The sequence below is a fragment of the Xylona heveae genome (assembly GCF_001619985.1).
Source record: "Xylona heveae TC161 unplaced genomic scaffold L228scaffold_4, whole genome shotgun sequence".
Taxonomy (NCBI): domain Eukaryota; kingdom Fungi; phylum Ascomycota; class Xylonomycetes; order Xylonales; family Xylonaceae; genus Xylona; species Xylona heveae.
The window spans coordinates 647,558-672,519 of record NW_017264196.1 but is presented as its reverse complement, the minus strand read 5'-3'; the positions used below and the strand labels follow the sequence as shown (position 1 = coordinate 672,519).

The window sequence follows — 24,962 nt, the reverse complement described above, 5'->3', positions numbered from 1 at the left end:
ATGGCACCATCTGATATATATCTGATACAAAGAGCGATGACGATAGAATTGAAAAGACCTGTTGTGATAATTTTCGCAATCAATTTCTGACATGAAAAGTTTTATATTCTTTTTTTCCCTTTTGCAGGAGAACTGTGACGAATTAGTATAGATGCAACATTTATAGCAATGATAATTGAAATCACAGGCAGAGAATGGCACAGTTGTTTTGACTCCTGAAAATTGTACTTTTTATTCAAGGCTTAAGTGAAGGTAGCTCTTTCTCTCTCTCTAATGCCTAACGAAAAGTAATGCCCATGCCAGACCGACTCCATCATAACGACATTAACGGAAGTAAATCTAGTCTAGGGGTAAATACGAAGACCAGTGCGCATTACATGGTAAAAAAAAAAAGGAATGAACAGAAAATGGAAACAACACAATTAAAATTAAAGGAACATCATGCATCAACGAAGAGAACAAGTCTACTCCTCATCAGAGAAGACCTCCTCACCACGCTTGCGGCGGGCCATACGGTCCTTCTTCTTCGCGCGGAGCTCCTTGGCTGTGAGCTTCTTCTTCTTCTCGACGACGATCTTGTTACCCATGGCGTCGAAAGTGTCGCCCTCCTCCTTCTCCTGGAGACGGGGACCAGATCCCTGACCAGTAACCCAGTTGTGGCCAGAGGGAGTCATCTTACCGTCCATGACGGCCCAGACTTCCTCAGTCAAGTCCTTGGTGAACTCGGCGGAGTGAGTAATGATGATGACACCACCCTCAAAGGACTTGATAGCCTTGGAAAGAGCACCGAGGGAGTCACGGTCGAGATAGTTGGTAGGCTCGTCCAGGACGATCAAGTGAGGACGCTGCCACGAGCAGGCGGCAAGGACAACCTTGACACGCTGGCCACCAGAGAGACCCCGCATGCGCGAGTGAGAGACGAGCTCAGCGTCAATACCAAAGTTGGCGCAGTGAGACTCAATCTCCTTGCGGACCAGAGGACGGAACTGACCGCTGGCAAGGGCCTCCTTTTGGTCAACCTCGGCGACGAGCTTGCCGTGAGTGTTGAGAACCTCAGTTCGGGGAATCCAGGCATTGTCAGCAGTCATCATGGGAATCCAGCGCTCGTTCTTCATGCCGACGTTCTCACCGAGAACGAAGGAGCACTCGTACTCGTACGAGTTCTTGAACTTTCTACGAGAGTGGATACCAATGATTCTTCGCTGAGTACCTTCAATGGTGTAGATCTTGTCCATGGCCTTCTCGTCCTCGTCGGTGATCTGCTTGTTGGCGCGGTCCATGGTCTCACGGTCCTCACCAGTCTGGAAACGCCACTGGATGTACTCAGAGGGAGTCTTGTCGAGGTGGTGATCGATGTGGGCGAAAGCGTGCTGCTTAATGTAGGCAATACGGATGTTTTCGTGCGACCAAATCTCACCAGTAGTGGGGATGAGCTCTCCAGTCAAGACGTTGACCAGGGTGGACTTGCCGGCACCGTTGGGACCAATGACGGCAATACGAGATGAGAGCGAGCACTGGAAAGTGATGTCGGAGATCTGAGGCTTGCTGGTACCAGGGTACTGGAAGCTCATGTCCTTGGCCTTGAGGATAGCCTTGGCCTTGGTCTTGACACCCTCGAGGAAACCAGGCTCGGGGAACTTGAACTCGATCTCAGAAGCGCCAAGCTCGTAGTACGAGCGGGCAGAGGGGACACGCTTGACGAACTCGGAGAGGTTGCCACGGTAGCGGCGGAGCTTGAAGCGCTCGTAGTGGATGACGTGCTGGAGGACGTTGTTCAAGAACTTGCTGTCGTGCGAGACAATGATCGATGTGCAAGGAGAAGTGATCAGGTAGTGCTCGAGCCACTCAACGTTCTTGACGTCCAAGTGGTTGGTCGGCTCGTCGAGCAACAAAATGTCGGGCTCCTCGAACACAGCACGGGCAAGAGCAAGCTTCATCTTCCAACCACCAGAGAGGGCAGTAATGGGACCCTCGAATTGCTCTCTCAAGAAACCGAACTCCTCGAGCTTGTTCTCAATGTCGGTACGGCTGGTGGTGACACCAACGGAGCGGAGCTTCATCTCAGTCCAGCCAATGACGGTAAGCTCAGTGTCGGCAGAGTCAAGGTCGTGCTCGACGAAGACGGTCTTAACCTCGGACTTCTTGGGGAAACCCTCGACCTGCTCATTGTTGATGGCGCGCATGAGGGTCGACTTTCCGGAACCGTTGGGACCGAGCAGACCATAACGCTGACCACGCTTCAGGCGAAGGTGAGTCTGGTTAAGGAGAATCTTGGCACCGTAGGCAAGGTTGAAGGTGCAGTTGCAGAGATCCTCACCTTCCTCCTCGTCAGGCTCCTGCTCAGCCTCCTCCTCAGCACCGGGGGAGGCACGCTTGCGGAGACTGTCGGCGATGGTCTGAGTGTCGGCGTCACCAACGACGGCGTTGATGTAGGCCTTGGTGTTCTCAGTCCAGACGAGGGTGTCGGACTCCTTCTCGTCAATGAGCTGACCAGCAATGGCGGAAACGTATTCGAGAACCGGCTCGAACTTGGTGACAGCATCCTTGTGCTTAGCCTCAAGGAGGTTCTTGAGGATAGCGAGGACGGTGGAAACGTCACCAGCATGGGAGGCTTCGGGGATCTTGCCATCCTTGACATCTCCAACGCGGACAAGGGTGTCGAGAGCCTGCTTGGTCTTCTCACGGGCCTCGGGGTCGGCAAGAGTGTCGTAGTTCTTTTGAAGAGCGGGCATCAACTTGGGCAAGAAGGAAGCGACGATGTTGGGGTCCTCGACCAGCTTGCACATGTTGTCGACGATGACAGCGGACTTTCGCTTGATGGCGGTCTCACGCTCAACCAGACCACGGTCTAGCAGGGGAACCATGATGGCCAGAGTAGGCTCGTGGACATCGGTGACGAAAGTCGTGGCACCAAGCAAGTGGACGGTCTCGGGAACATTCTCGGGCTTGGCAATACACTTGATAAGCTCGGGAATGAAACGCTCGATATCCTTGTTGACGATGAGAGCGCAAATCTTCTCCATGGTGCCGTAAGCAGCCTTCTTGACCTCGGCCTTGGTGTCCCACATCGACTCGGAGACAACGGGGACGAGTTCGGGCACACGGTAGGAGAGCTGAGCGGGAGCGGAGGCAACGAGAGCCTCAACGCATCGCAGAGCGGTCATCTTCTCGGGCCACTTCTGAGCAGTCAGGATGGAGTTGATGATCGGAGGAAGGACGATCTTGACGGCGTTGGCATTGACGGCACTGACAATAGCCAGCGAGGTGGCGGTAGCGGCATCCTTGACGGAAGCGATCTTGTCACCGACGGCGGCAAGAGTGTGGGAGAGAAGTTCGACAAGGTAGGGCTCGACGACGGGAGAGATAGATGAGTGCTGAGCGATAGCGTAGATGGCCTTGAGACCACGTTCCCGGGCAGCAGCATCCTTCTTGTTGCCGAGCATGCTCTTCAAACTGGCAACAGCCCTAAGAAATAGGTGGATTAGCATCTTGCATTGATGTTTTAAACTTCCTGCCGTATGAAAAATGCTTACTTGGTGGGGGCATCGTGCTCCTCGATGGGGCCATTGATGAAGGAGGCGATGTTGGTGCTCGTCTCGATCGTCTCCTCAGCGGTCTTGGAGATGGAGAGCTTCGAGAGCAGCTCATCAAGAACCTTGACGGACTTCTTGTTCTCAGAGCGAATGTTCGCTTCGGTGTGGGCGGCGGTTTCCATAGCGGGAGCCATTGAGAATTATTAAGACAAGGTATCAAGAGAAAGACAAAGATTCGTTAAGAGAGTGATTAGACTGCAAAAAAAGAAAAAAACAACAGGAGTCTAATCCGTGCACACGACGTGCGATCGATACGCAAGTCGCGGTCCTAGGTGGACTTGGTGTCTTTGCGTTTAACTGCAATGCAGAAAACAAGAAAAGGCAGAAGGGCAGGACGGCTTTGACAAAGTCAAAGGAGAGAGAGTGGTGGAGAGAGAAGAGGAGGATGAGGGAGGCTGGTGGGCAGTGAAAGAATATTTATGGCGGGGGGGCCACGAAAGGATTTTCAAAAAAATTATGAGAGCCGAGGGTGGCGCTAGCTCCGAATGCAGCCTAGACTTCGATCTCACCGCCCGACGAAACCCGAAAGAGGAAGTGGCATTGGTACCCTTTGTCCGAAGGAGGCGTATCTTCTTGTACCTCGTTGGCACGCATGCGAGTAAATGGCTTTTGGCCGTGAACGTGTACGGTACTCGTACCCGCGACTTCCGGAACCCTTTTTTAGACTTTTTGCGTGGGACTATCTGCCGATGCTACTCCGTACTCTTACGGGGGGAAGAATGAACGCACAGGCAGGAAAAACCTACGAGGTGCGGCTGTATCTCCCACCTCTCGTCGTCTCTGTTTCTATGTGGTGAGGGCAATGCTCCTTCAGCCCCTCTTCCACCTTATCAGTTGGAGGAGGGGAGCTGCGACGCAGTAATAACCAGCTATCAATATTAGCTCGTCCATCCCTGTCCACTCCTCTCCGCACGCTGACAGCAAAAGCCAAAAAGAAAAACGCTTCTCTTTTCCATTTTTCTCCACTTAGCTACGACTCGTCCTGCCCCAGATACGACGACGACAGGTTTTGACCGCTGTCGTCAGAGTACCTATACTGCTCAGGTACTTGCAGGACGTCAGTCTCAAGCGCCAGGGCCGACGGCGTTCCTGAGGCAAGGTTCAGACCGGTTTCTCTTTGGCTGAATCAGAGTGCCAAGCGAGAGAAAGATGATTCCGCTTAACCCAATCGTCTGAACAGTAATCTCGATCCCAAATTTGGTCTCTCAACGTGTCGCCACCTCAGCTCTCAGTAGTCCGGTAGTCCATACCACAGGCACATCTCCATTTCCCCCTTTGTTCTTTTGCCTCCCATGTCGCATTGCCAATCAGAGGCGCTTACTATAACACATTCGGCCAATCAACGCTCGAGCCCTCTCGGACGCGGCTTGAAAATTCTGGAATCTTGCCCCGGGTTCCCTTGGCTAAAAAGGGGGCCAGCTTAACTTTTTACGTTTTCCTCAACTGCTTTCCCTGGGGAAACCTTAATGGTACCAGCTAGGCCTTTGCGAACTACTCCCGTATAACTTGACCCTAGGATCCTTATCTGGATTCCCCATTTGGTCATCGGCCGGGCCTTAAGTGAGCGCCACCGACGACTTCTTCGTTATTCCTCCACTCGCGTGAAAGCTGTTGGACCGAAATATTCCCATCTAGCAAGACAGCGTTTTCCGGTTGTCTTCGACATACGACATCAGTTGGTCTGAAGTTGAAGCGGCCCTTCGTCGGTCTTTATTGGAACCTTGCTGGCGGGAACACTGCCGCCTGTAGTATTACGGCAATGCGCGGTTTCAAGTTTGCAACCTCAAATTACTCGAATTCACAATGCTTATCGCTTTCGCGCCTTATTGGATCTCGACCGGCCAATGACAGTATAGATGTATGTATTACCTCAGTCTCACCCCTAAAACAGTGAAATTGTAGTGTGCACCCCGGTTAGCGAAGAGGCCGAGGCCGCCGTCTCGAGTGGACGAGAATTAATTCGTACAATGGGATCCCCGTGGGGAAAATCGACGCTGGAGCCCCCCGAAAGACATTGCATTCATCTCAGCAAATTCTCTCCTTGGAGTGTGATTGCAACCACGGTTGACACATCTTCCCCTCTCTAAGATGGGTTTGCTGTGACAGCTTCGCTCATCATGACATCTGTAAATGACGCACCGTCTCGAGAATGACATCGCCACCCGCAATATCAGCACCCTTAAGCCTTCATTGTACCTGCATTTCGAAAAGAAGTATCTTGAGTATCCCGTCACATGACGTTCCATTTTGAGGATGGTGCATGTCGATCATGGTACTCATTAAAGTATTAAGCGCAGATAAGAAAAAGCAAAATAGAACCAAAACAAAGTGTCCTCAGGCGATAGCCCCGCGATGCGTCATAGCTGTATCAGCGACTAATCCTCTACGGGTAGAGATAAAACTCAAACTCAGATATCTGTCTAGAAAATTCGTCATTATGCAGTGTAGTATCACCGGAATAGAAAGCCCTGGAATCAACGACACGGTCTCAAAAATGGTTTCTAACCATAGAACCGAGAGCAAATACTTGAATAGCTTCGACGTCATCAATCCGAGTCGCTGCTTGAGCTCCCCGCTCGACTTCTACTCCTAGAATGAGAGTGATGATGCTTGTGTCGGTGATGGTGATGGCCATGACCGTGGCTCTCGTGGCTTCCCCCGTACGAGCTTCCATATGCTAGACCGGCGTCGTCCTCGTACTTTTTGTGCTTCTTCTCCTTCTTCTTCCTGAATAGGTAGACGAACATCAGAAACAGCACGAGATCAAAATGCGTCACTGGCGAATGATAAGCTAGGACACCTACTTTTCATGTCGATTTTCAAGAACGTTGGCACCGATTGCACCTATAAGGGTCCCGGCGATTGTTCCGAGAGCCCCACCCCCGGCCTCATGGCCCACGAAGCCGCCCTATATTGGTCAGTGCGTTCTACTCGGTAGGCAGGCTAAAGCTAGGAAGAGATGTTTGACATACTCCGGCGGCGCCTAGTAACGTAGCACCAAGTCCACGCTCTCCTTCGTGTCCTCCACCAGGTGCCCCCGGATCGGATGGTCCTGGATGGGCATAGCCGCCAGGTCCCGTCGACTGCGCGTCATAGCCGGGCACGTAACCTAGCCACCACAAAATAAGTTACAGCTACACCAATAAAGCTGAAAAAGGTGTATTTACCTCGAGAATGGGACGACTGATATCCGTGGGCAGACCCAGGTCGAGATGAAGGATGCTGGTTATAATCATAGGGCGAAAGTGTAGCCGAAGCCCTAGGCTCTTCATAGTTCCCAGGCGGAGGATTGTGGTGTTGATAAGCATCCGGCGGCGGATACTGACTCTTAAAAGCAAACCACAATCAGTAACAGCAACCGAGAACAGTGCTTGCATTAAAGAAGTAGCCAGAACAGTACCTGATGCTGTGGGTATGGAGAACCCTCATATGGGGCTTGGGCACCGTATCCATGTGCTGGACTTTCGCCGTAGTTGTATCCTTGCTGCTGAGGAGGTGCACGATCGTATTCACTTTGGCCTGGGGCAGGCGCACCGTACGGGTGCGAATATCCTTGTTGATCTGGAGGATACCCTCCGTAGTACCCTTCTGCGGCCATAGTTAAGGGTTGGAATAGGGAAGATGCGGACAATCAAATGTCTTCAGGAATTACTCAAAGGGTGCTGCAAAGACTTTGCGTCGATAGTAAGCCTTTATATGCCCCAAAACCTCAAGTTAAGTCCAGCGGGGGAGGGGTTGGGGCAAGGGTGCCGCAGCAACCGAGCAGCCTTGTGAGACCTGAGCTCGCCTGGTGACCGCGCGGCATGTTCAGATTGAACTTATAGAAGGCTCAGCGCCTGCAGGATGAGCAGCCTTCCAAACTCCCCAAGTATGCGCACTTGCAGACGATCGGGCCGCAGCGATTGAGCAGGTCTAAGCCACCCTCGGGTATATGTAGCAAAACGCTTGTCTACGCATTCACCGCTCAAGCTTCTCGTGTTAACAGGTAAGTTCAATAGGTCCCAGGCGGCGGACGCCTGATTCAGCATCATGACCACAATTTTTCTTTTCCCAAGTGTTTTTGTCTCACCTACTTTACTCACGTAAAAAAGTGCTCGGAAGTCGGTCATCAGGAGCAGGACACTTTCACATAAGGTTAATGAATTTTGTGCGGGCTCTCTTACTCAAAGTCAAACAGCATTGGCACCAATCAATTTTCAGCACGAAATATCCTGTTTCAAAACATGGACGCGAAGCTAGCGAATCAATGTGACCTCGACGCTGGGTGGATCACCCTCTATACTGCGCTTATTTGTTGTCAGAAGCCGAATCTTATTAAAAGTCTTCCTGACTGAAAACTAGAATGCAATCTATCATCTTCCCATTGCTACCAGAACAACATACTGTCTAATTTGGGGTATTACGAAAATTCTCTGCGCCTAAAAAGAATGCCATACTGCGATAAAATTGAAGTCCATCCTGTATCGGACTCCTAAAAAGACCATTGCGCCCCGTGCAGCCATTCGCAAATCATTATATTTCCGGCACTTCTTGCCCAACGCCAATATTGCAACAAAAAAGACCAACACTTTAATCAATAATTATCAAGTCCTGGGCCGGAGCATGGCGGGAACCCTCCTTCCTAACCAAATGTCGCGTCTTTCCCCTTGCCATCGAATCCGGCAATGAGGCATATTCATGGATACCTTCGAGAAAATCTGAATCCCAATCAGAAGACTGATCAGTTTTTCGACTCGGAATTTTGTCTCCCAACGGCTGAAGCCTTGTGACTCTTGTCCTAGATTGCAATTTCCGTATGCTCTGAGACTCGGATTTGCTTGTTTCGGACCTGAGTGCATCCTGCGCAAGGATGTCAACGGTTCGATGCCGTTTTGACGGAGTATTCCAAATGCACTCTGCTTCCTGGAAAGTTTCGTGGTTTCTCTTTACTCGCGTGCTATGACGTGAGCCTTGGCGGCTTTCTGGTGGTGTCAAGAGCTGAACAGGACCATGCCCCCGCGGGGAGGACTTTTCTTTCTGGGGAGTGCTGGGCGAATCGTCGACAATTATAGTCTGATGGCTATCCTCTCTTTCCGCAGGATGCGCCATGTTTCTCAAGGATCGCCTCTTTTGCAAGTGCGACGTCTCAACAGCGGAACATTGCTCTCCTTTTCTTTCGCTGTCTTTACGCACAAATAAGCCAGCTCGATTCTGTGTTGCTTCTGCCAATGGATCACCATGTTGAGAACAAACACTCTTCGCCTTCTTCCTTTGGCCACCTCGATTCTCCTTGTCCTCTTCCAGCAACGCCTGATCTTTCATCGACAAGCCTTTCTCTTTAGCTCTTTCGAGCTGTGTTCTGGGACCGCCCGCCTTATTAACCGCCGTACCAGGTAGCTTCAACTCGCCTTGTCGGAGCCAAATATCGGATCGCCGTTTTCGCATGTCTGTAACCCATGTATCGCAGTCCATTCCGACCCAATAATCAATGATTCCATTCCAGGCACTTTCAGCAGGCTTGGTGTTGTTTACAAAGATGACTTTCCCGGCTCCTCTTCCCCGAGCATGGACCGCTTTTGCGAATTCCTTTACCAGGACCTTAAGACCATGGACCTGGAGTGAAGTCCCGAGGATGAGAAGAACATCCGGTGCTGACGCGAGGTCGTGCGTGATGATAGGCGATAAAAGATCTGCGTTGGGATGCTCCTCTCCATACAGAACTACATTTGGCCGCAGGAAACCTACAGGTAAGCCCCTTTTCCCTCTCAAACGGCGGTCCTGATCCTTTCCGAGGCAGGTCTCACAAGGAGGAGACTCTCCGTGCAAGAGCATAAGCTCTTCATCAGCCGAGCCCCACTCTCGTGACGTTTGACAAATACTGCAACGAAGCAGCTCAAGGTCGCCGTGCAGTTGGACAACTTCACACCCTCCATACATATCGCTGCCAGGGAAAATCGGCCCGTCCGGCCTTGGCTTTTGCATGGCCTTTCTGCTGAATCGAGCCTTGTTGCCTTTTCCAGAAGCGAGATCGGTATTGAGTCCGTCTCGGCCCTCCAGTCCATCGATATTCTGAGTGTAACATCTGACGAGGCGACCACCATCTCGCATTGTCTTGATAAATCTATGTGTTGCTGTGGTTCGAGCGATATCGTCACGGACTGTTTTTCTAAAGGACGCGATGAAGCGGTAAAACACCTCAGTGCTCAGACTGTCCTGCCAAATCCTTGCATCGAACATGTCTCGACCACTCATTCTGCTTTGCGATCTGGATCTGTTGGCATCCGGAGCAACTGCTTGTGATTGCGCAGTTCTTGTGCGTGGTTTTCTTGTTGTATTATTATCCTTCGCACCATCATACTGAGCCTGAATTAACGAATAAAGACCGTTCTCTGATCGAAAGTCCTGGACGCACATTGTCAATTGAATGCCTCGAATACAAAGGGACGTGAATAAAGAAGCAATTCAATTACATACGGGTATCCCACTGTTGGTGCTTATTCCAGCGCCTGTCACAATCACGACTTTTTTGGCTTTTGCCAAAGTATCGGCAATTGTTTGAAGATTGCTACCATCAGAGTCAAGGACATCCGTGATAGGCATGTTTGGAAGGAGAGTATTATTCTCTCAAAGTCGAAGGAGGCGGTAATAGCGGCACCAAAAACTGCAACAGGCCGAGGGAAGCTTCAGAGCTTCCCTATTTTGAAGGAGCGAATGCCGTTCGAGGGATGAGCCACAGGGTGTATGAAGTTATTGGATATATGGATGACATGTGTAAAGGAGAAGAGAAAAACTGAGGGAATAACTTGAGAGATGATTTAAAGAGAATGACTGAAAAGAGAGAGAGTTTTGACTTCATTGTGCAGCTCTAGGTGTCGAGCCAGGAGGTCGCGCTCCGTGCGCGTAAGTGCTTCGCGTCTGTTTCGCGTGTTGCGCATGTCATTAAGCTTCGCGATTTGTTTAACGAGCTTGAACTGGCTGATCTGATAAGATTTCAATTTAGATAACATTTCAAACTAAGAAAGGCGCCGTCACCGCCTTTCGCATCTCCAGCCTGAACCCGTCCGAGATCTCAATGGCGCTTCGGGCAATTGCCGGGCAATCGCGCAGCCTGCAGCCTCAGCATCACTTCGAAAAAGAATGATAATTTGGTTGCCTGCTGCAGGAATATGGAGCAACGTATGCTTGATCGCAAGTCATTCGATTTATTTCCAAGAAAGGGATGTCGATGGCGTATACACTCCAAGGCTTCGGCCTGGCGAACTGATAGCAATAAGCACTAGCCATGTTCTAGTTACTCCTTCCGGTATTTATCTCATCGGAACAGCACTGAAGGAACTGTGCCGCACAAGCCTTCCCTCAACCCTTTTAATCACTGCCTCATATTCATCCTATTACGTGCGTAAGATATCAATGTAAGGCTTCTTATTTTGATTGCAGAATTTAGGAGGATAATCCCATCTATATAAATTACATTACGACCTCTTGGGTCCAAGCATTGAAGAGATACATAAGTTTCCAATTGGTGTTATATCTGAACGTACCCACGCCCTGTCGAGAGACTTGCCACATTTCAACAGCCGGTCTCAACTCCACAAGCAGAGCTTTATTTTTAAGTTTGAAAAACATTCAATTGTGATATATTTTGTGTTTCCTCTATCGTCGTTATGTCCACTTCAAATAAGCCGACCATTGCTGTTTTTGGCGCGACAGGAGGATGCGTTGGGGAAACGCTGAGGTTGTCTTTGACCCAAGGCTACAAATCTAGAGCCTGTAAGTTTCTCCGATGGGCCATGGAGGTCTCGCATGCCAAACACCTAGGCTAATATACTACAAAGTGGTCCGTTCATCATCGAAGCTACAGAAGTTGCTTCTAGCAAAGGGTGTCGGCCAAAAAGTCATTGACACAAACCTCTCTATCATTGAAGGGAACGTCAAAGATGTAAATGCTGTGCGAGAGACACTTCAGGCAAATGATGGTATCGTCGATGTCATCATTTCCGGCGTGGGCGGCATTCCTAAATTCACGCCGAATCCTCTGCGGCCAACGCTTGACGATCCTCACATTTGCGAGGATGCCATGAACAAGATTCTCGAGGCAATTTCAACTATTTTGACGAAAAACCCTAGCCTACGGAAGCCTCTCCTTGCAGCCATCAGCACTACAGGTACCACTGATTTTCGGCGAGATGTACCCGTCCTGATGCTACCTCTTTATCATTGGCTTTTGCCGATTCCTCACGCCGACAAGAGGGCGATGGAGGATGCGATGGTGAAGGCGTCAAGCGGAGACAATGCCCCGCTTGGAGGATTTGTTGTTGTACGGGCGTCACTGCTGACGGACGGTGCTTCAAAAGGCACGCAACAGATCAGGGTCGGATGGGAATTACCCGACGGTTCGGGAGAGGGTCCAGCCATTGGATATACCATCTCACGCTCTGACGTGGGGGGTTGGTTGTTTGAGAAGCTCGTTGCAACGGAACATAGAGATGAATGGGCTGGGAAATTGGTTACGCTTACTTACTGAATCCGCTCTGTGTTTCTGTACACACTGTTTTAACCAGTAGTCGTAATAATAATGTGTGGATATTTAAGCTTATTTCTTGCTTCTTGAATATGAATTAATGAGGTTTACTGAGGATTATAGTATAAGTAATGTGTGAATGAAAGGAGGATGACATACAGAGAAAGTCTTGACTTCAATCAGCTTTCTACTGCCCTAAAGAATTCGGGCACTTGACAAGGCACGGCTGAAAGCTAGGCTGCTGCCCAGTCGACGCAGAAAATCCTTGTTGATTTGTTGCTTTTATCTCGCTTGACTTCGAATGAGCTCTATGAATGGTCAGTGAAAAGGCGGCACCCCCTGCTGACCATTTTCACCAGTCCAGCTCGCCCTGATTTGGCACCCCGCTGGAATTGCTTCGTCGCAAGTGAGATGCTTACACATGGCATGCATGATTATTCCGTCTAGTCTATCGGTCAAAGGTTGTCAAGATATATGCTCCACCAGCAAACGTATCCTTCAGACGAAAACGCACCCATGGGTTCGGTTTTAGGGTTTGGCGAAGTGCTCATTCAGAAAAAAAAAAAAAAAAAAAAATTGCCAGCGCATCAAACGTAAGGTAGATCGACTCCTCCTTCGCTCGCACCTTCTCCGGTGGAGCTCAAGAGTTCTCTATTATCGCGATGACATGGCAGCTTATATCGTGACCCGTCGGTATCGAGCAAACCCCATTACCAACATCTATTTGAGCAATATACAGTCGGATTCTCTAGTGCAGTCTGCATGATGGCATTTGCGTCTTTGCTCGTATTACTTGTTTCACTCCATTCAGCCTGAGTGCTTATCGTCTTGGGATACTTGAAATTTATTAAGGCATACTGCAATTCCCCTCTCTTTTCCATACCGCACATCCCACTATTGCCGAATTGTAACCTCTCTAGAAGCACAGTCCTATGTTGTCATGAACTTCTGCAAGTCCATTTGTCTGCACGTTGAGTGAATCTCTTGACAATGCAAAGTCCGCCCATTTGGCGTTGGCCGTTGTCTCCTGCTTCTCCTCAATCCTCTCCTCCCAAACCATCACTTTACCATGCGGTGTCCATGTTGAATCTGCACTCAGGTTCAACCTGGCAATGGCCAAACTCTCCGACTTCGCCGCGCTCGCCACCTTTGACAAGTCGGTGCGCAACGCCTGTTCTGGCTTCTCGCAATCCATGGTCAAAGTCGCCAAGCCCTCCTCTTTCCCCGCTGGCGGCTATAGATGAGGGTCTCAAGAAGACACCAACGCAATCACCGTCAACAAGTCGAACAGCCACTCCAATCGCTCCTCAACCTATTCATCCTCCTTGCCCAATTCCTCGTACTCCTTTCCAACAGATCCCTCCATCACCTGCACCCTCCTGTTTCCAATTATCTCCCACACCAACGCCGTATGCGCAGAGACAGCAAGAGATTGCATCTCCAGTTTCGCTCGCTGAGGGGATCCTGACCCCTGCTTTGATCGCGGAGCTCAAACTTTCGTTTCCGAGCCTGCTTAGCAGGCAAGGATGGGATCGACCGACTGCACAAATATGCTACATATGGGCTCTTCGAAACCCCAGAACAGCTTTACTTCTCTACATGACCGAGAATCTTGCAGCATGGCCTGTAGCGGCGATATTTGCACCTTTAGAGGATGGCATGCTTCCATTTTCCAAAGCCGACCTCTCCGAGGTCGTTAACGACCCACAAGAAGTGGTCAACGTGCAGTGGAGGGTCATGGTACGCTTGCTACCTGTAGATGGCGAGCACATTGACCTGAATAAGACCGACGCGCTCCCGTTACAGCCCGTTAAGGATTTGAAACCAGAAAGCGTGAGCGGGGAGCCGGGAATGGACCGTGTACACTGGCTTGGTGGTCCGGAAGATCGAATCTACGCCCGAAAAACAATTGTGTTTACGCGGCAAGCCCAGAGAACAGCGATCGCGAGTCAACTGCGCAGCTTGAAAGCATTACGGCATGAGAATATAGTCCGGATTCGGTGCTCATACACGCAGACAAATGCATATGGAATCATCACGACGCCTGTAGCTGAATGTGACCTTGGCGAATACCTCCAGCTGCCTTTAAAAACCATCCGTCCCGAGCTGATAAGGGGATGGCTGGCCGATTTAGCTGGAGCTTTGGAACACATTCATTCCCATGATATCAGACATCAAAATATTTGCCCCAGGAAAATAATGATCAATGGCGATCATATATTCTTTGGGGCGTTTGGTCTTGAGCCGCCCCCTCTTGGAACAGAGTCTCCGAATCCCAGCCCGTCGTCAATGGACCAAACAAAATCCTTTACTTATGCAGCACCAGAATCTGTGCATCGCCAGCGACGATCTCGCCCTGCAGACATTTTCTCTCTTGGCGCTGTTTTCTTGGAAATGATGACGGTCATCAAAGGACAATCCATTGAGACATTCCGTTCCTTTCGGCAGCGAGACGGAAATGATAGTTTTCATGCGAATTTAGACAAGGTAGGGCTTTGGTCTCAGCGATTGGAGTCGATCCCCCGCCAGACTCGCCATCGACGCGCCCTAGCCATCGATTCAATGGCACTATCCTTCATCACGCCCATGTTGAACCTCGACGCGGCAAAACGACCTCGAGCAAGGCTTTTGTCATCGTCTTTCGCCGGCTGGAATGCTTGGCGGACGGCGCCAGTTTCTGGTTCGAATCATAGCATTGAGGGTGTTTTCCAGCGAACAACCTACAATGATGCGCGAAGACAAGATTTTGAGAGCCTTGATGGATATTACGCTCGCAACTGATACGAAAATAACAGAGTTTGGGGCGCCATTAACCCGGAACGGCAATTCATATATTAATGCGGAGTATAACAATTAAACTCACGAATAGTCCCGATATGTTAGCTCTGTGATGCACAAACGAACCTGGTCCATGGACCCCCACGGCCATCGGAGGAACATTGCGATTTCTACCGAACAATAAGGGCAAGGGTATCAGGGTCCGACTGCGATAACCACTTCCTTTCTCCTTGTTTTTATCTAAGCTAGCCATGTGCTTCGGAATCGGGAAACTCGAACTATGCTCCCTCGGGCGCCGTCGCTCAGTATGGTTGTTGAGGCACGGTCCAGCCATTTCAAAGACATGAACATCGTTGCGGATTGTAATGGTATCTGATACGGTAAGCTTTATCAGAATTGACCCATTCCGGGACGAGTTCTCATGCCCCGAGCATCGGTCAATGCTTCAAATTAGTTAGTTATACACTATCTTGTAGTTTCCTTTGACGGGGATTTGTCGGAAACCTTTGAGCGCTAGAGTCATACCTATCTTATCCAAGGTAGATGGTTGTCATCATTTGAAGGGAAACTACAAGTACCTATACTTTGGAATTCATGCGAAGGCATTCGGGAGATTGGAGAAGAAAGGTTTAGATATTCTCAACATTACCTGACCAAAGCTCAGATCTTTATAGCTGTGCTTGGTTTCGAGATACCAACATGAAATTCGACTCTATTTCTGAGATGAAACAGGTTGGCATGATTCGCTGAAGTTATAGCCAGCGCTCTGGGTGCACATCCATGACCATATTCTTCAAGACCCGCCCTTGCGCCAATCGATTTCTCCAAAGGCATGCAGACGGTCACATGTTTCCATGCTCAGCGCCGTTTTTGATCTGACCGGGAACTCTGCAAATCTTTATAGCTGTGCAGCATGTTTCACATGAACACGGGTGGAACAAGAAGAATAGTCACGCAAGAGTGTAACACAACATGCCTTTTCCAGCCTCTGATCAATTATTGTGCCGCTGATACCCGGCTGTAGGACGCTTTCATGAGCCATATAAATTCAGACAATATCTACCATACCAATACCATTATAGCAGATATTTGGATGCCCAGATTAGAAGACTTCTTTCTCACTTTCATAAAGATCTGAAATGCGAGATCAAGTACAGGTACATGTACGCGCTGCGGCTATTGGGTGCAATTATACCGTTCAAGTTCTACAAACGATCCTCTTCTTTCTCCCTTTCGCCCGGCTCCGACCAGATCCGGCCGAGCGAAATCCGCAGCTGAGCAAGCGTGGTAAATATCCCATGCTCCTAGCCGTGTGTGCCGCCGCCGCCGTCGCCGCCAAGATACGAAGCTGTGTATGGCTGACCTCTGGAGTCTTACCTACCTCAACCTGGTGCGCCGAACGGGCGACAGAAAAGACAAAGTGGATCGCGCTAAGAAGAGGAGGGCTTAAACGTCTTCCGGTTGACAAGTGTGACTTGCCGTCTGGCGGTCTGGCTGCCTTTCAAACTTGTCCCGTTAGACTAACTATGCCCCACACCAAAATGTCCATTCCTTGCCGTCATTGATATCTAGTGTTGCTCGTCTCCCCTGATCAATTTAATACCTTTTTGGATGCTAAACCCCTGCTCTTGATCTGCCGTCCCCCCTAATCTGTTGAGCCCAAACGGATCTACCTTTCGGAACATAAAGGCTCGGCATAATCATGTCTAGAAAATAACACGGAAGAGAAAAGAAGTCTTAGTTGAAGGTCAGTTTCATGGATTAATTTACCTCCCGTTCTTCTTGTGTCGTTGAGTATTTCTGCGTCATATTCGGGATCATATTGCTATGGGGCTTGGCTTTTCCCCAGAAAGATGAGTGGAGATAATGTGGGTCTCTGGGGATGGGAGAATGCGGGGTTTAGCGTCTTTCCATCAAAAGCTGTCTTTTCCTTTTCCCAAAGTAACTTAGTATCAACCTTTCTACCCACCAAACCTTCAATCCGGGAGAAGTGAAACAGCGAGAACGAGGGAAAAGCCAGAAAAAAGGACCTGAAGAAGGGCAAGTCTTTTGAGGTTTTTGCCCTTCGGCACCCCCGCCCGGCCCTTGCGTAATGTATCCTCCCCGGGCACATTGTACGGCATTCTACCTCATGCATTCCCACACACTATGAGGCCAAGCTTTGTATCGCGGTAATGGGGCCAGGCCAAGCTGGGACCGAGCTTGGGTGTCATCTTGGGGATTGGCCTTGGCCAGCCCCGGGATAAATAAAGCCTTGGCTGTTCCCACCGTTGCATTGAGAGTCGCAACCACTGCGCAGTGGCATTTTGATGCAGCAAGTCATTCTGTCACGATCGCCTTGAGCTGCTGGAATTCTGGCAAATTGGTTTGGCAGCTGTTGTTCACAACGCGAGAAGTGATTCAATTTAATGTAAGTTTGAGCTGTTTCGGGTCTTTGTTCATTTGCCGCCTTGTCTTGGTATACTATGTGGAGCTATCCATTTGGAGTTTTGCTCAAGAATGTGGACTGTAGCAATTATTGAAGCTGGTCATTGCCTAAATAAATGTTCAGAGCTTCAATAATTGATAAAAAAAAATTCCAAAAAGCGCATATTTTTTTTACATCCAAATCAAAACGCCATTATGCTAATAAATTATGCTGCAGACCTCAACCCCGCATCACCATGGAGGGCCAGGTTGAAGGAGAGAAAGGCTATGCCCAGGGCGGGTCCTCGTCGCCGCCGCCGCTCAAGGATGCGGCCAAAGGCAAAGCCAGCAGCATCACTCGCTATCTAGCGACTCGGGTTCCCACGCTGAAGCCCCCAATGGCCAAGGCTCCTAATCCGTTCAAGTTACTCGCCCTTTTAAATGTCCAACAATGGCTGTTCTTCTTGGTACGTATCTACCTCTTTTTTTCTTTTTGACCGGACAATTTGAAAGAAATCATTAACTCATAATTGCTTTTTACCCAGGTTGCTTTTTGTGGCTGGACATGGGACGCATTCGACTTTTTCACTGTATCTTTAACTGTCAGCGATCTCGCCAAATCATTTAACAAGAGCAAAGCCGACATAACATGGGGCATCACGCTTGTGCTGATGCTGCGATCTGTTGGATCCATTGCATTTGGTCTAGCTGCTGATCGATATGGGCGCAAATGGCCATTCATTATCAACAACATTCTTTTCATTGCCCTCGAGCTTGGAACTGGTTTCACCCAGACTTACAAGCAGTTTCTGGCCGTGCGAGCGCTTTTTGGCATCGCCATGGGCGGTCTGTACGGTAACGCCGCGGCGACTGCTCTCGAGGATTGCCCCGAAGCCGCTCGCGGTATCATTTCTGGCATGCTCCAGCAGGGATACGCCTTTGGATATCTCCTCGCGACAGTCTTCTCTCGCGCTTTTGTCAACACGACCAGCCACGGCTGGCGCCCGCTTTTCTGGTTCGGCGCGGGCCCACCGGTCCTCATCATTCTCTTCCGGCTTTGTCTTCCAGAGACCCGCTCCTACCGGGAACGCCACCAAGTGCGTCACGAAAAAGGAAATATCGGGAAGACATTCATCTCCGAAGGCCGCGTCGCTTTGAAGAGACACTGGCTGCTTCTCATCTATCTGGTTCTTCTCATGGCTGGATTTAACTTTATGGTATATCCTCCCCCCTCCCCTTAGTCCAGTTTCCATCCCTTCCCCTCTCTCTCTCTGATCTCTGTCCGCCACCCCACCAACATCTCAAATCGTACATTCCATTCCATTCCTCTAACTCATTTCCGCAGTCCCACGGCTCTCAAGATCTCTACCCAACCATGCTCACGAACCAATACAACTTCTCCGCCAACGCCGTCACCGTCACGCAGGTCGTTGCCAACCTGGGCGCCATGGCCGGCGGCACGACCATCGGCTATTCCTCACAGATCTTCGGGCGCCGGTTCAGCATCATCTTCATCTGCGTCATCGGCGGCGCCCTGCTGTACCCTTACACATTCGTCTCCAACAAGGGCGTTATCGCCGCTGCCTTTTTCCAGCAATTCTGCGTGCAGGGCGCCTGGGGCGTGATCCCCATCCATCTCATGGAGTTGTCTCCGGGCTCCTTCCGCACCTTTGTCGTCGGCACGTCCTACCAGCTCGGCAACCTGGTCTCGTCCGCCTCGTCGACCATTGAAGCCACTATCGGCGAACGCTTCCCCTTGCCCAGTAAGGGCTCGGAAACTCGCTACCAGTACGGCAAAGTCATCTGCATCTTCATGGGCTGCGTCTACGCGTATACCATTATCCTCACCTTCCTCGGCCCCGAGAAGCTCGGACGCAAGATGAGTGCAGAGTACGATAACGATCTCGCCGAAGCAGCGGGCAGAGTCAATGTTGACAATGCCCTGCGTGCTCATGGCCTTGCTGGCGCTACGCTTGCTGCTGGTGCTGGTGGCGCTGGGAGCGATGGTGGTTCTGGTTTTGGTGCTGGTCGCCATCTTGAAGACGGACTCGGAGTTGGTTCGCCTGCGCCCCTAGCCGCACCGGGTGCTCGTGCAGGCACAGATCTAGATGACGATGGCATTGGCCAGGAAGATGAAAAGGATGTCAAGTTGTCTGGTCAGGCGGTGCACAGGGAGAATGTATAATTTCTTTATTCTTTATTTTTTCTTATTATTTGTCCTTTTTGTTATTCTTATTTATTCTTATTATTCATTCTTATTTTTTGTTCTTTTTGTTCTTATTACTGATTCTTATTTTTTATTCTTGTTCTGATATTTTCTATCTTATTTGTTTCCCCTTGCCCTTTTTTTGTTGGCGGATGATTATTTTTCTGGATGGATATTGTGGAATGAATACTTCTCACCCTCCAAGGAAAGGCGGTGGTTTACGGCGATTGAATCGGACAAGGTTCGAACAGTTTCATCATGTATAGGATTTCCGATTCCTTTCATGTATTATTTTGATTTTGGATTAACTTTTTTCCTCTTCTTCTTATTCCTACGCAAGCCGGCAAGGAGAAGCCAGCGGTCTGGGAGGATCTTACACCTGCACTAGGAGCATTTTTATGCTGGTTATATTGGTCGGAATTTTGGCGCTGGATTTCACTTTACGAGGATAGCAGGTAGCCGTGCTTCAAGCGCTGCCCAATAATGCAGAATATTGCAGAATACGTGTTTCAAGTAAAATGTGTATATACCAGTGTCGGCAATGATAATCCAGTACGGAGAAATGATGAATCAGCGTCGAGCAATGATATAACGGCGCAGAAAGCCCCTTCCACCGCCCCGTGCAATCATTTCCCAGACACTGCGCCCTTCTTCGGACTTGAATAATCCATCCAATTCGCCGTGACCCATTTCTCCAACGAGACTGTGTCGAACCCAGTCGCCGCCATTTCTTCCAGCAAGGACCAAGCCCGCGGATCCGAGACGGCAACGCATTTCTTGACCACGGCGACAAGGGTGCCCTGGCGTGGTTTCCAACCATGGATTTTCATTTCCTGCAAGTACTTGAACGCGTCTTCAAAGTCCATTTGCATCAGACACACGAGGATCAGCCGATCGTACGTCAACGCATCTGGCCGAATTTTCATCGCGAGCATTTCAGACGCGAGGAACATGGCCACGTCTTTGCGCCCGGCGTCTCTGCATCCGCGCAAGAGGATATTAAACGTGGCAGTGGACGGGCCGGCAGCACAGAGGGTATGTAGTCGCTTGTACCGTTCCACTGCCCCTGCTAGGTCGCCATGGTGGATGTATGCTTCGATAATCACGTTATATGCTGGAGTTGGGATGATGCGTCTCTCGGCGTGCAGGGCCGTCAGAATGTTCAGAGCATGATCGAGTTCATCGGGGGGATGTTCGCACAAGTACTCGAAGATGGGTCGCGTGCTGGCTTCTTCGGGCTCGGCTTTGGCTGTCTTCATGATGCAGAGAATCTTGAAGGAGGTTTCCAGGTCCCCGGATCGAGCGTAGGCTTCTAGTAAAGCTTCGTAGTGGTGTAGTTCAAAGTGCGTAGAGCGGTTGCCTAGGACGCGGAATACGTCCGTGGCAAGTTCGGCGTCGCCATGGCGTGCTGCGGTTGCGAGAGCGTTGATGCACACGCCGGAGGGAGGATTGATGTGTAGTGTCTCAACACGCCATTTCCAGACGTATTGTGTGGCGTCGTACTGCGGGCGGTTTAGTATCGATTGTATGAAATGATGAAAAAAAGGGAAAAAGGAAAAAGGAAGACAGAGGGCTAGCTTACGTGATAGTAACTACTAGCTGTATCAAGCAGATAGTACCACGTATGGGAAGAAATGTCAATATCTTTGGCGGCAACGCGTGCCTGGATGAATTTCAAAGCTTGGTCAAACTCTTGCATATCGCAGAGGATATACATGGCCAAATCGTAGAGCCAGCCATGCACCTTGATGCCTTCTTGTCGCATTGAATCGAGATAGTTCAAGGCAAGTTCAATCTGCCGCTCACGAAAAAGACCCGCCGCGATGTCGTGCCGCCCGTCGACAGTAATGACGAACCAACGCTGGCGCATTTCCTGCAGTACTCTCTGACGAAGGAGATGATCAGGATGAATGGAAAGCACCTATGTGAATTAAGTTTGAGAAACAATTCAATTGCAGAAGATTGTAATTTTCAATGGCGATAGTATTTTACCTTTAAAGCAGCGTGGTAGAAACCCGAGTCCGCGCCGATTCTTTCTCGGCTCATTTCGTCGAGTATTGCTGTTATACGAGTAGCTATGCCATGGTTTGGATCCACGTTGGCTAAAAGTAGTGCAGAATAAAGTCGTAGATTTGGCTCCTCGTGCCGATGCTTCACGAGGTAATTGACCAGCTCCAACACTCGTTCATATTGTCCTTGTGCGGCGGCAGAGCGAAGCACTTCGTAGAGATGCTCTGTCGATTCAGAAGCAAGAGACTCCCCAGATAAAACTGTTGATTGATCGACTGAGTTCTGCTCGTATGATGAGACATTGAAAGTACTACTAGCAGAGGCCTGTTCTGGGTTGCGTATTGTCCTGCTGAACAAGCGCCGCTGAGTGTGGGGAGCATTGCGGGGGAAGGGAATGGAGGAGGACCGTCTCAAGAGAGCGCGACGAGATGGTACGCGGCCAAAAGAAGATCTCAAAGCCCCAGCCGCTTCTATAGAAGGGCAAAGGCAGTGCCACAGCCCATCAATGGCAATTTTTGTCACAGGCATGTCATTGAGTTGCAGAGACAGTTTGTTGACAATGGGGACGTGGAAAGTTGGGGTATCAATCACGTGATCAATATCGTCGGACGCCAGGGTCTCTGACCTCAGTTAAGCCGAGGTCTAGGCTCTGACGCGTAGTTTAATATGATTGCAGCAAAATAAAATCAAGCAGATCCAACTATATTCTTGAAGATTAGCTATTTAATTATTTTAAAAAATGTATGTTATATTTATTATTGAGGGTTTTTTCCCCCCCTAATTTCCAATAATTATACGTTGCTTATTTCTCTTCTCGCGTGGAATCATAAGGCTGAATATTCACTGTAATGCAATGTGTAATGATGATGTTATACAGACCATAGAGCAAGCGATGGGCTAAAAACCGGGTCGATCATACGTTAGGGTTTCTCCTCTTCATAACTTATCTTACATATCAAAAGATATGATCAGAAATGATAATGTTCAAAAGCCACGTTGCTTGGGATTCTCGGACGGGGACGGGTCGACGGCGACGAGCGGGTAGGCTGTGCAACCAAATGCCGACGGATTCACCCCGCAGCCCCTGTCAGCTAGGCTGACGCGTATGTCCCAGTGACCAGATAAGCTTCACTTCCCCAATTCTAGGCATCAGCCTCCTCAGATTGGGGGTTTTGCTCTTTCTCACGGTTTTTTCTTTTCTCTTTCATCGTGGCAATTATTCTCACCTTCTCAAGAGGCTGCCTTGGGATCCACAAACATGCGGGCCTTTTACAAGGCAACAGCTTTTCTGGCGCCGGTCGTTGTTTCGGCCTTGGCAATTCCTGAGCGATTATCGCCCGACCTTACCAATGGCAAAGTCCCAGATGTAGAGTCACCCGTAACTTTTTACGGTACATAAAAATTTTTTTATTTCTTGTCCTCGATCATTTTTAGCTTAGATATGACAACTAATGGGATCTAGACGGGAGTCACGCCCATGCGCAGATTCAGCTCAACTGTAATAGTTGTTTGGAAGATGAAAATGATGCTAAGCTTGTATGAAATTCCCCTGCATTTTCTCTTTTGATCTTTCAAGTGACGTCGTTGTTCCCAATTATTGTTATACTCATGCATAGTAGCTCTTCGATCTTCAAGCCTTTCCGGCCGAGCGTGGTTGCGGGGTGAGCAACATCACCATCAACAACAGAGTCTTGGCATTGGATTGGGAAGGGGTCAGCGCTTCCGGAAAAGGAGTGATTACGCCAGCTGATGACGCCCAATCGAACTTTGGCGAACTTGCAGCGGAGTGGCATGTCTCTTGCCTCTCCAACGCTACTGATGACGACAGCTTCGACCATGACAAAAGCCCAGCCCAAGTACTCTCTCTTACTGTTCAGGAGATTGATGGAACAAAACTTCAAGGGCTCTCGGAGCCACTCGGTTTTAGTATTCTCTTCAAACAGAATCCTCATGCAGAATTGCTTCGTCTCTCTTTGGACCCCTCCGAATCAACTCAAGACCTTTCCCAATGGCTTTCATCTACACCTGATTCATTTTGGTCTCCTGATGGCGTTGGAAACACGACTGAGGGGGACCATGAATCTCTCTCAATTGAAGAGCAACTCGAAGAAATTAGACTTTTGAAGCACCAAGCGCGGAAGCTCAAGCACATGATTAAATCCAAGGAAGACGCAGTTCGCGCGCAGATGAGGCAAGAACTCAAATCTCTGCGAGAAGAGATCAAGCAATGCAACAATATCAAGTGCATTGCATCTGCCATGTTGCATCAAGTGCATGGCGCAGTGAAGATCATCTCATTCAGGATCCGACCAATGTCAAACACAGAATTGTCGAACCCCGAAATCTCTGGAACCTCAATCTGGTCTTGGGGCCCAAGAGGTCAGGCTGGGGCACGTCCGTCATGCCATGGCAATAGAACGGACCAAGCATACCATCGTCATCCACCTGATACACCACATCGCGATCACCCGCATGAAGGTCCTTTCCCTCCGCCTCCGCCTCATGGCCTGCCTCCCGATTCGCACGATGGCGAATATCCCCCCCATTTCGAGGATAATAGGCCACCGAAGTTCGCTGGCGGCCCTTGGCACGATGATGAGGGTGGCCATTTCCCTTCCCACCGCAAGTACAGACCGCATTTTGGAGGAGAAGGTCATCATGGCCCATTCCGCGGAGTCATACTAGGCTTGCAAATCTTTGCGTCCGCTATAGGCCTCGGCTGTATTGTTTTCTTCCTCCGTAAATGCTGTGGGAAATCGTGTTGCAGCAAAGGTCGTCGCCAGCGCCGGGAGGAACGAAGAGCGGCACGGCAGTATCGCCGCGCAGCCCGCAGACAAGCATGGCGCGAGTGGTGGTACAGTCGCGGTGGTCCCCGACCACTTGATTATGAAGAGAAGAGAGCACTTGTCGTTTCTCAGGAGGCGCTTCTCGAAGCTGCTATGCAGGCTGAGATAGCACAGCTTCAAAATACGCACGAGGTCGTTCATTCAATGGTTCAAGCCGAAGAAGGCCGAGCATCCCCTCGTGGCCTTGTCCGGACAGATAGCCTTCCTAGCTACCGAAGCGACGATGGCTGCTCTGAACCTCCAGCTTATGATGACAACGATGGCTCTAACCCGGTTGTCGACGGCTTTCAATACGCCATGAGCGAGGCACAGGAGACTCGAGCTAGTTCCGTCGTCGATGTCAGTCCCAGACAAAGTTTCGACACACTTGCTTTTCGAGAGGAAAAAAGTGGATGATACAATGTTAAACATTATCCTACAAGATTAAACTGGCGTTGGTTGGCTCGTACTCAATGATGTCGTCGGGTACTGGTGGGAAGACTGCTGAAAATTGGCCTAAACTTCATACATCCAGGTGTGACCCCATGGGCTAAAGGACGCATAAGCCGGGAAATTTGGAATGGGTTTTGATCATTTTTGCTCGTGATATTTTCCCGATTTATTTATTTTTTTTTATCCTTTTC

At 49.8% G+C, this 24,962-nt stretch overlaps 8 protein-coding genes across 8 annotated transcripts; 4 read left to right on the top strand and 4 right to left on the bottom strand.

Moving 5' to 3' along the window:
- Window positions 1-55: 55 nt before the first annotated feature.
- On the bottom strand, window positions 56-3,930 carry L228DRAFT_219579 (elongation factor 3). Its single transcript, XM_018330224.1, has 2 exons — window positions 3,534-3,930; window positions 56-3,465 (listed from the first exon to the last, which is right to left on the bottom strand). The coding sequence occupies exons 1-2, from the start codon at window positions 3,725-3,727 to the stop codon at window positions 465-467; spliced, it is 3,195 nt and encodes a 1,064-aa protein (XP_018188883.1). The 5' UTR covers window positions 3,728-3,930; the 3' UTR covers window positions 56-464.
- Window positions 3,931-6,228: 2,298 nt separating this feature from the next.
- Window positions 6,229-7,676, bottom strand: L228DRAFT_113989 (hypothetical protein). Its single transcript, XM_018328930.1, has 5 exons — window positions 6,994-7,676; window positions 6,761-6,920; window positions 6,566-6,702; window positions 6,398-6,501; window positions 6,229-6,313 (listed from the first exon to the last, which is right to left on the bottom strand). The coding sequence occupies exons 1-5, from the start codon at window positions 7,189-7,191 to the stop codon at window positions 6,271-6,273; spliced, it is 642 nt and encodes a 213-aa protein (XP_018188882.1). The 5' UTR covers window positions 7,192-7,676; the 3' UTR covers window positions 6,229-6,270.
- Window positions 7,677-8,906: 1,230 nt separating this feature from the next.
- L228DRAFT_209914 (DHS-like NAD/FAD-binding domain-containing protein) lies at window positions 8,907-10,172 on the bottom strand (the record flags this gene model as incomplete). Its single annotated transcript, XM_018329831.1, has 3 exons — window positions 8,907-9,843; window positions 9,931-9,974; window positions 10,047-10,172. Coding segments are annotated over 3 exons (1,107 nt in total), but the record flags the coding sequence as incomplete, so codon positions are not given.
- A 1,064-nt stretch (window positions 10,173-11,236) lies between these two features.
- L228DRAFT_237903 (hypothetical protein) lies at window positions 11,237-12,096 on the top strand (the record flags this gene model as incomplete). Its single annotated transcript, XM_018330985.1, has 2 exons — window positions 11,237-11,342; window positions 11,408-12,096. The coding sequence occupies 2 exons, from the start codon at window positions 11,237-11,239 to the stop codon at window positions 12,094-12,096; spliced, it is 795 nt and encodes a 264-aa protein (XP_018188880.1).
- A 552-nt stretch (window positions 12,097-12,648) lies between these two features.
- On the top strand, window positions 12,649-15,367 carry L228DRAFT_246082 (kinase-like protein). The gene has a single exon (XM_018332319.1). It carries the CDS (start codon window positions 13,084-13,086, stop codon window positions 14,872-14,874), a length of 1,791 nt encoding a protein of 596 aa, XP_018188879.1. The 5' UTR covers window positions 12,649-13,083; the 3' UTR covers window positions 14,875-15,367.
- A 2,167-nt stretch (window positions 15,368-17,534) lies between these two features.
- L228DRAFT_267331 (carboxylic acid transporter protein-like protein) lies at window positions 17,535-19,462 on the top strand (the record flags this gene model as incomplete). The annotated part of the gene is made up of 3 exons (XM_018334979.1): window positions 17,535-17,744; window positions 17,823-18,494; window positions 18,623-19,462. The coding sequence occupies 3 exons, from the start codon at window positions 17,535-17,537 to the stop codon at window positions 19,460-19,462; spliced, it is 1,722 nt and encodes a 573-aa protein (XP_018188878.1).
- A 148-nt stretch (window positions 19,463-19,610) lies between these two features.
- L228DRAFT_282057 (hypothetical protein) lies at window positions 19,611-22,021 on the bottom strand (the record flags this gene model as incomplete). Its single annotated transcript, XM_018335952.1, has 3 exons — window positions 19,611-20,985; window positions 21,066-21,404; window positions 21,476-22,021. The coding sequence occupies 3 exons, from the start codon at window positions 22,019-22,021 to the stop codon at window positions 20,110-20,112; spliced, it is 1,761 nt and encodes a 586-aa protein (XP_018188877.1). The 3' UTR covers window positions 19,611-20,109.
- Window positions 22,022-22,508: 487 nt separating this feature from the next.
- On the top strand, window positions 22,509-24,962 carry L228DRAFT_282056 (hypothetical protein). The gene is made up of 3 exons (XM_018335951.1): window positions 22,509-22,884; window positions 22,956-23,029; window positions 23,113-24,962. The coding sequence occupies exons 1-3, from the start codon at window positions 22,752-22,754 to the stop codon at window positions 24,733-24,735; spliced, it is 1,830 nt and encodes a 609-aa protein (XP_018188876.1). The 5' UTR covers window positions 22,509-22,751; the 3' UTR covers window positions 24,736-24,962.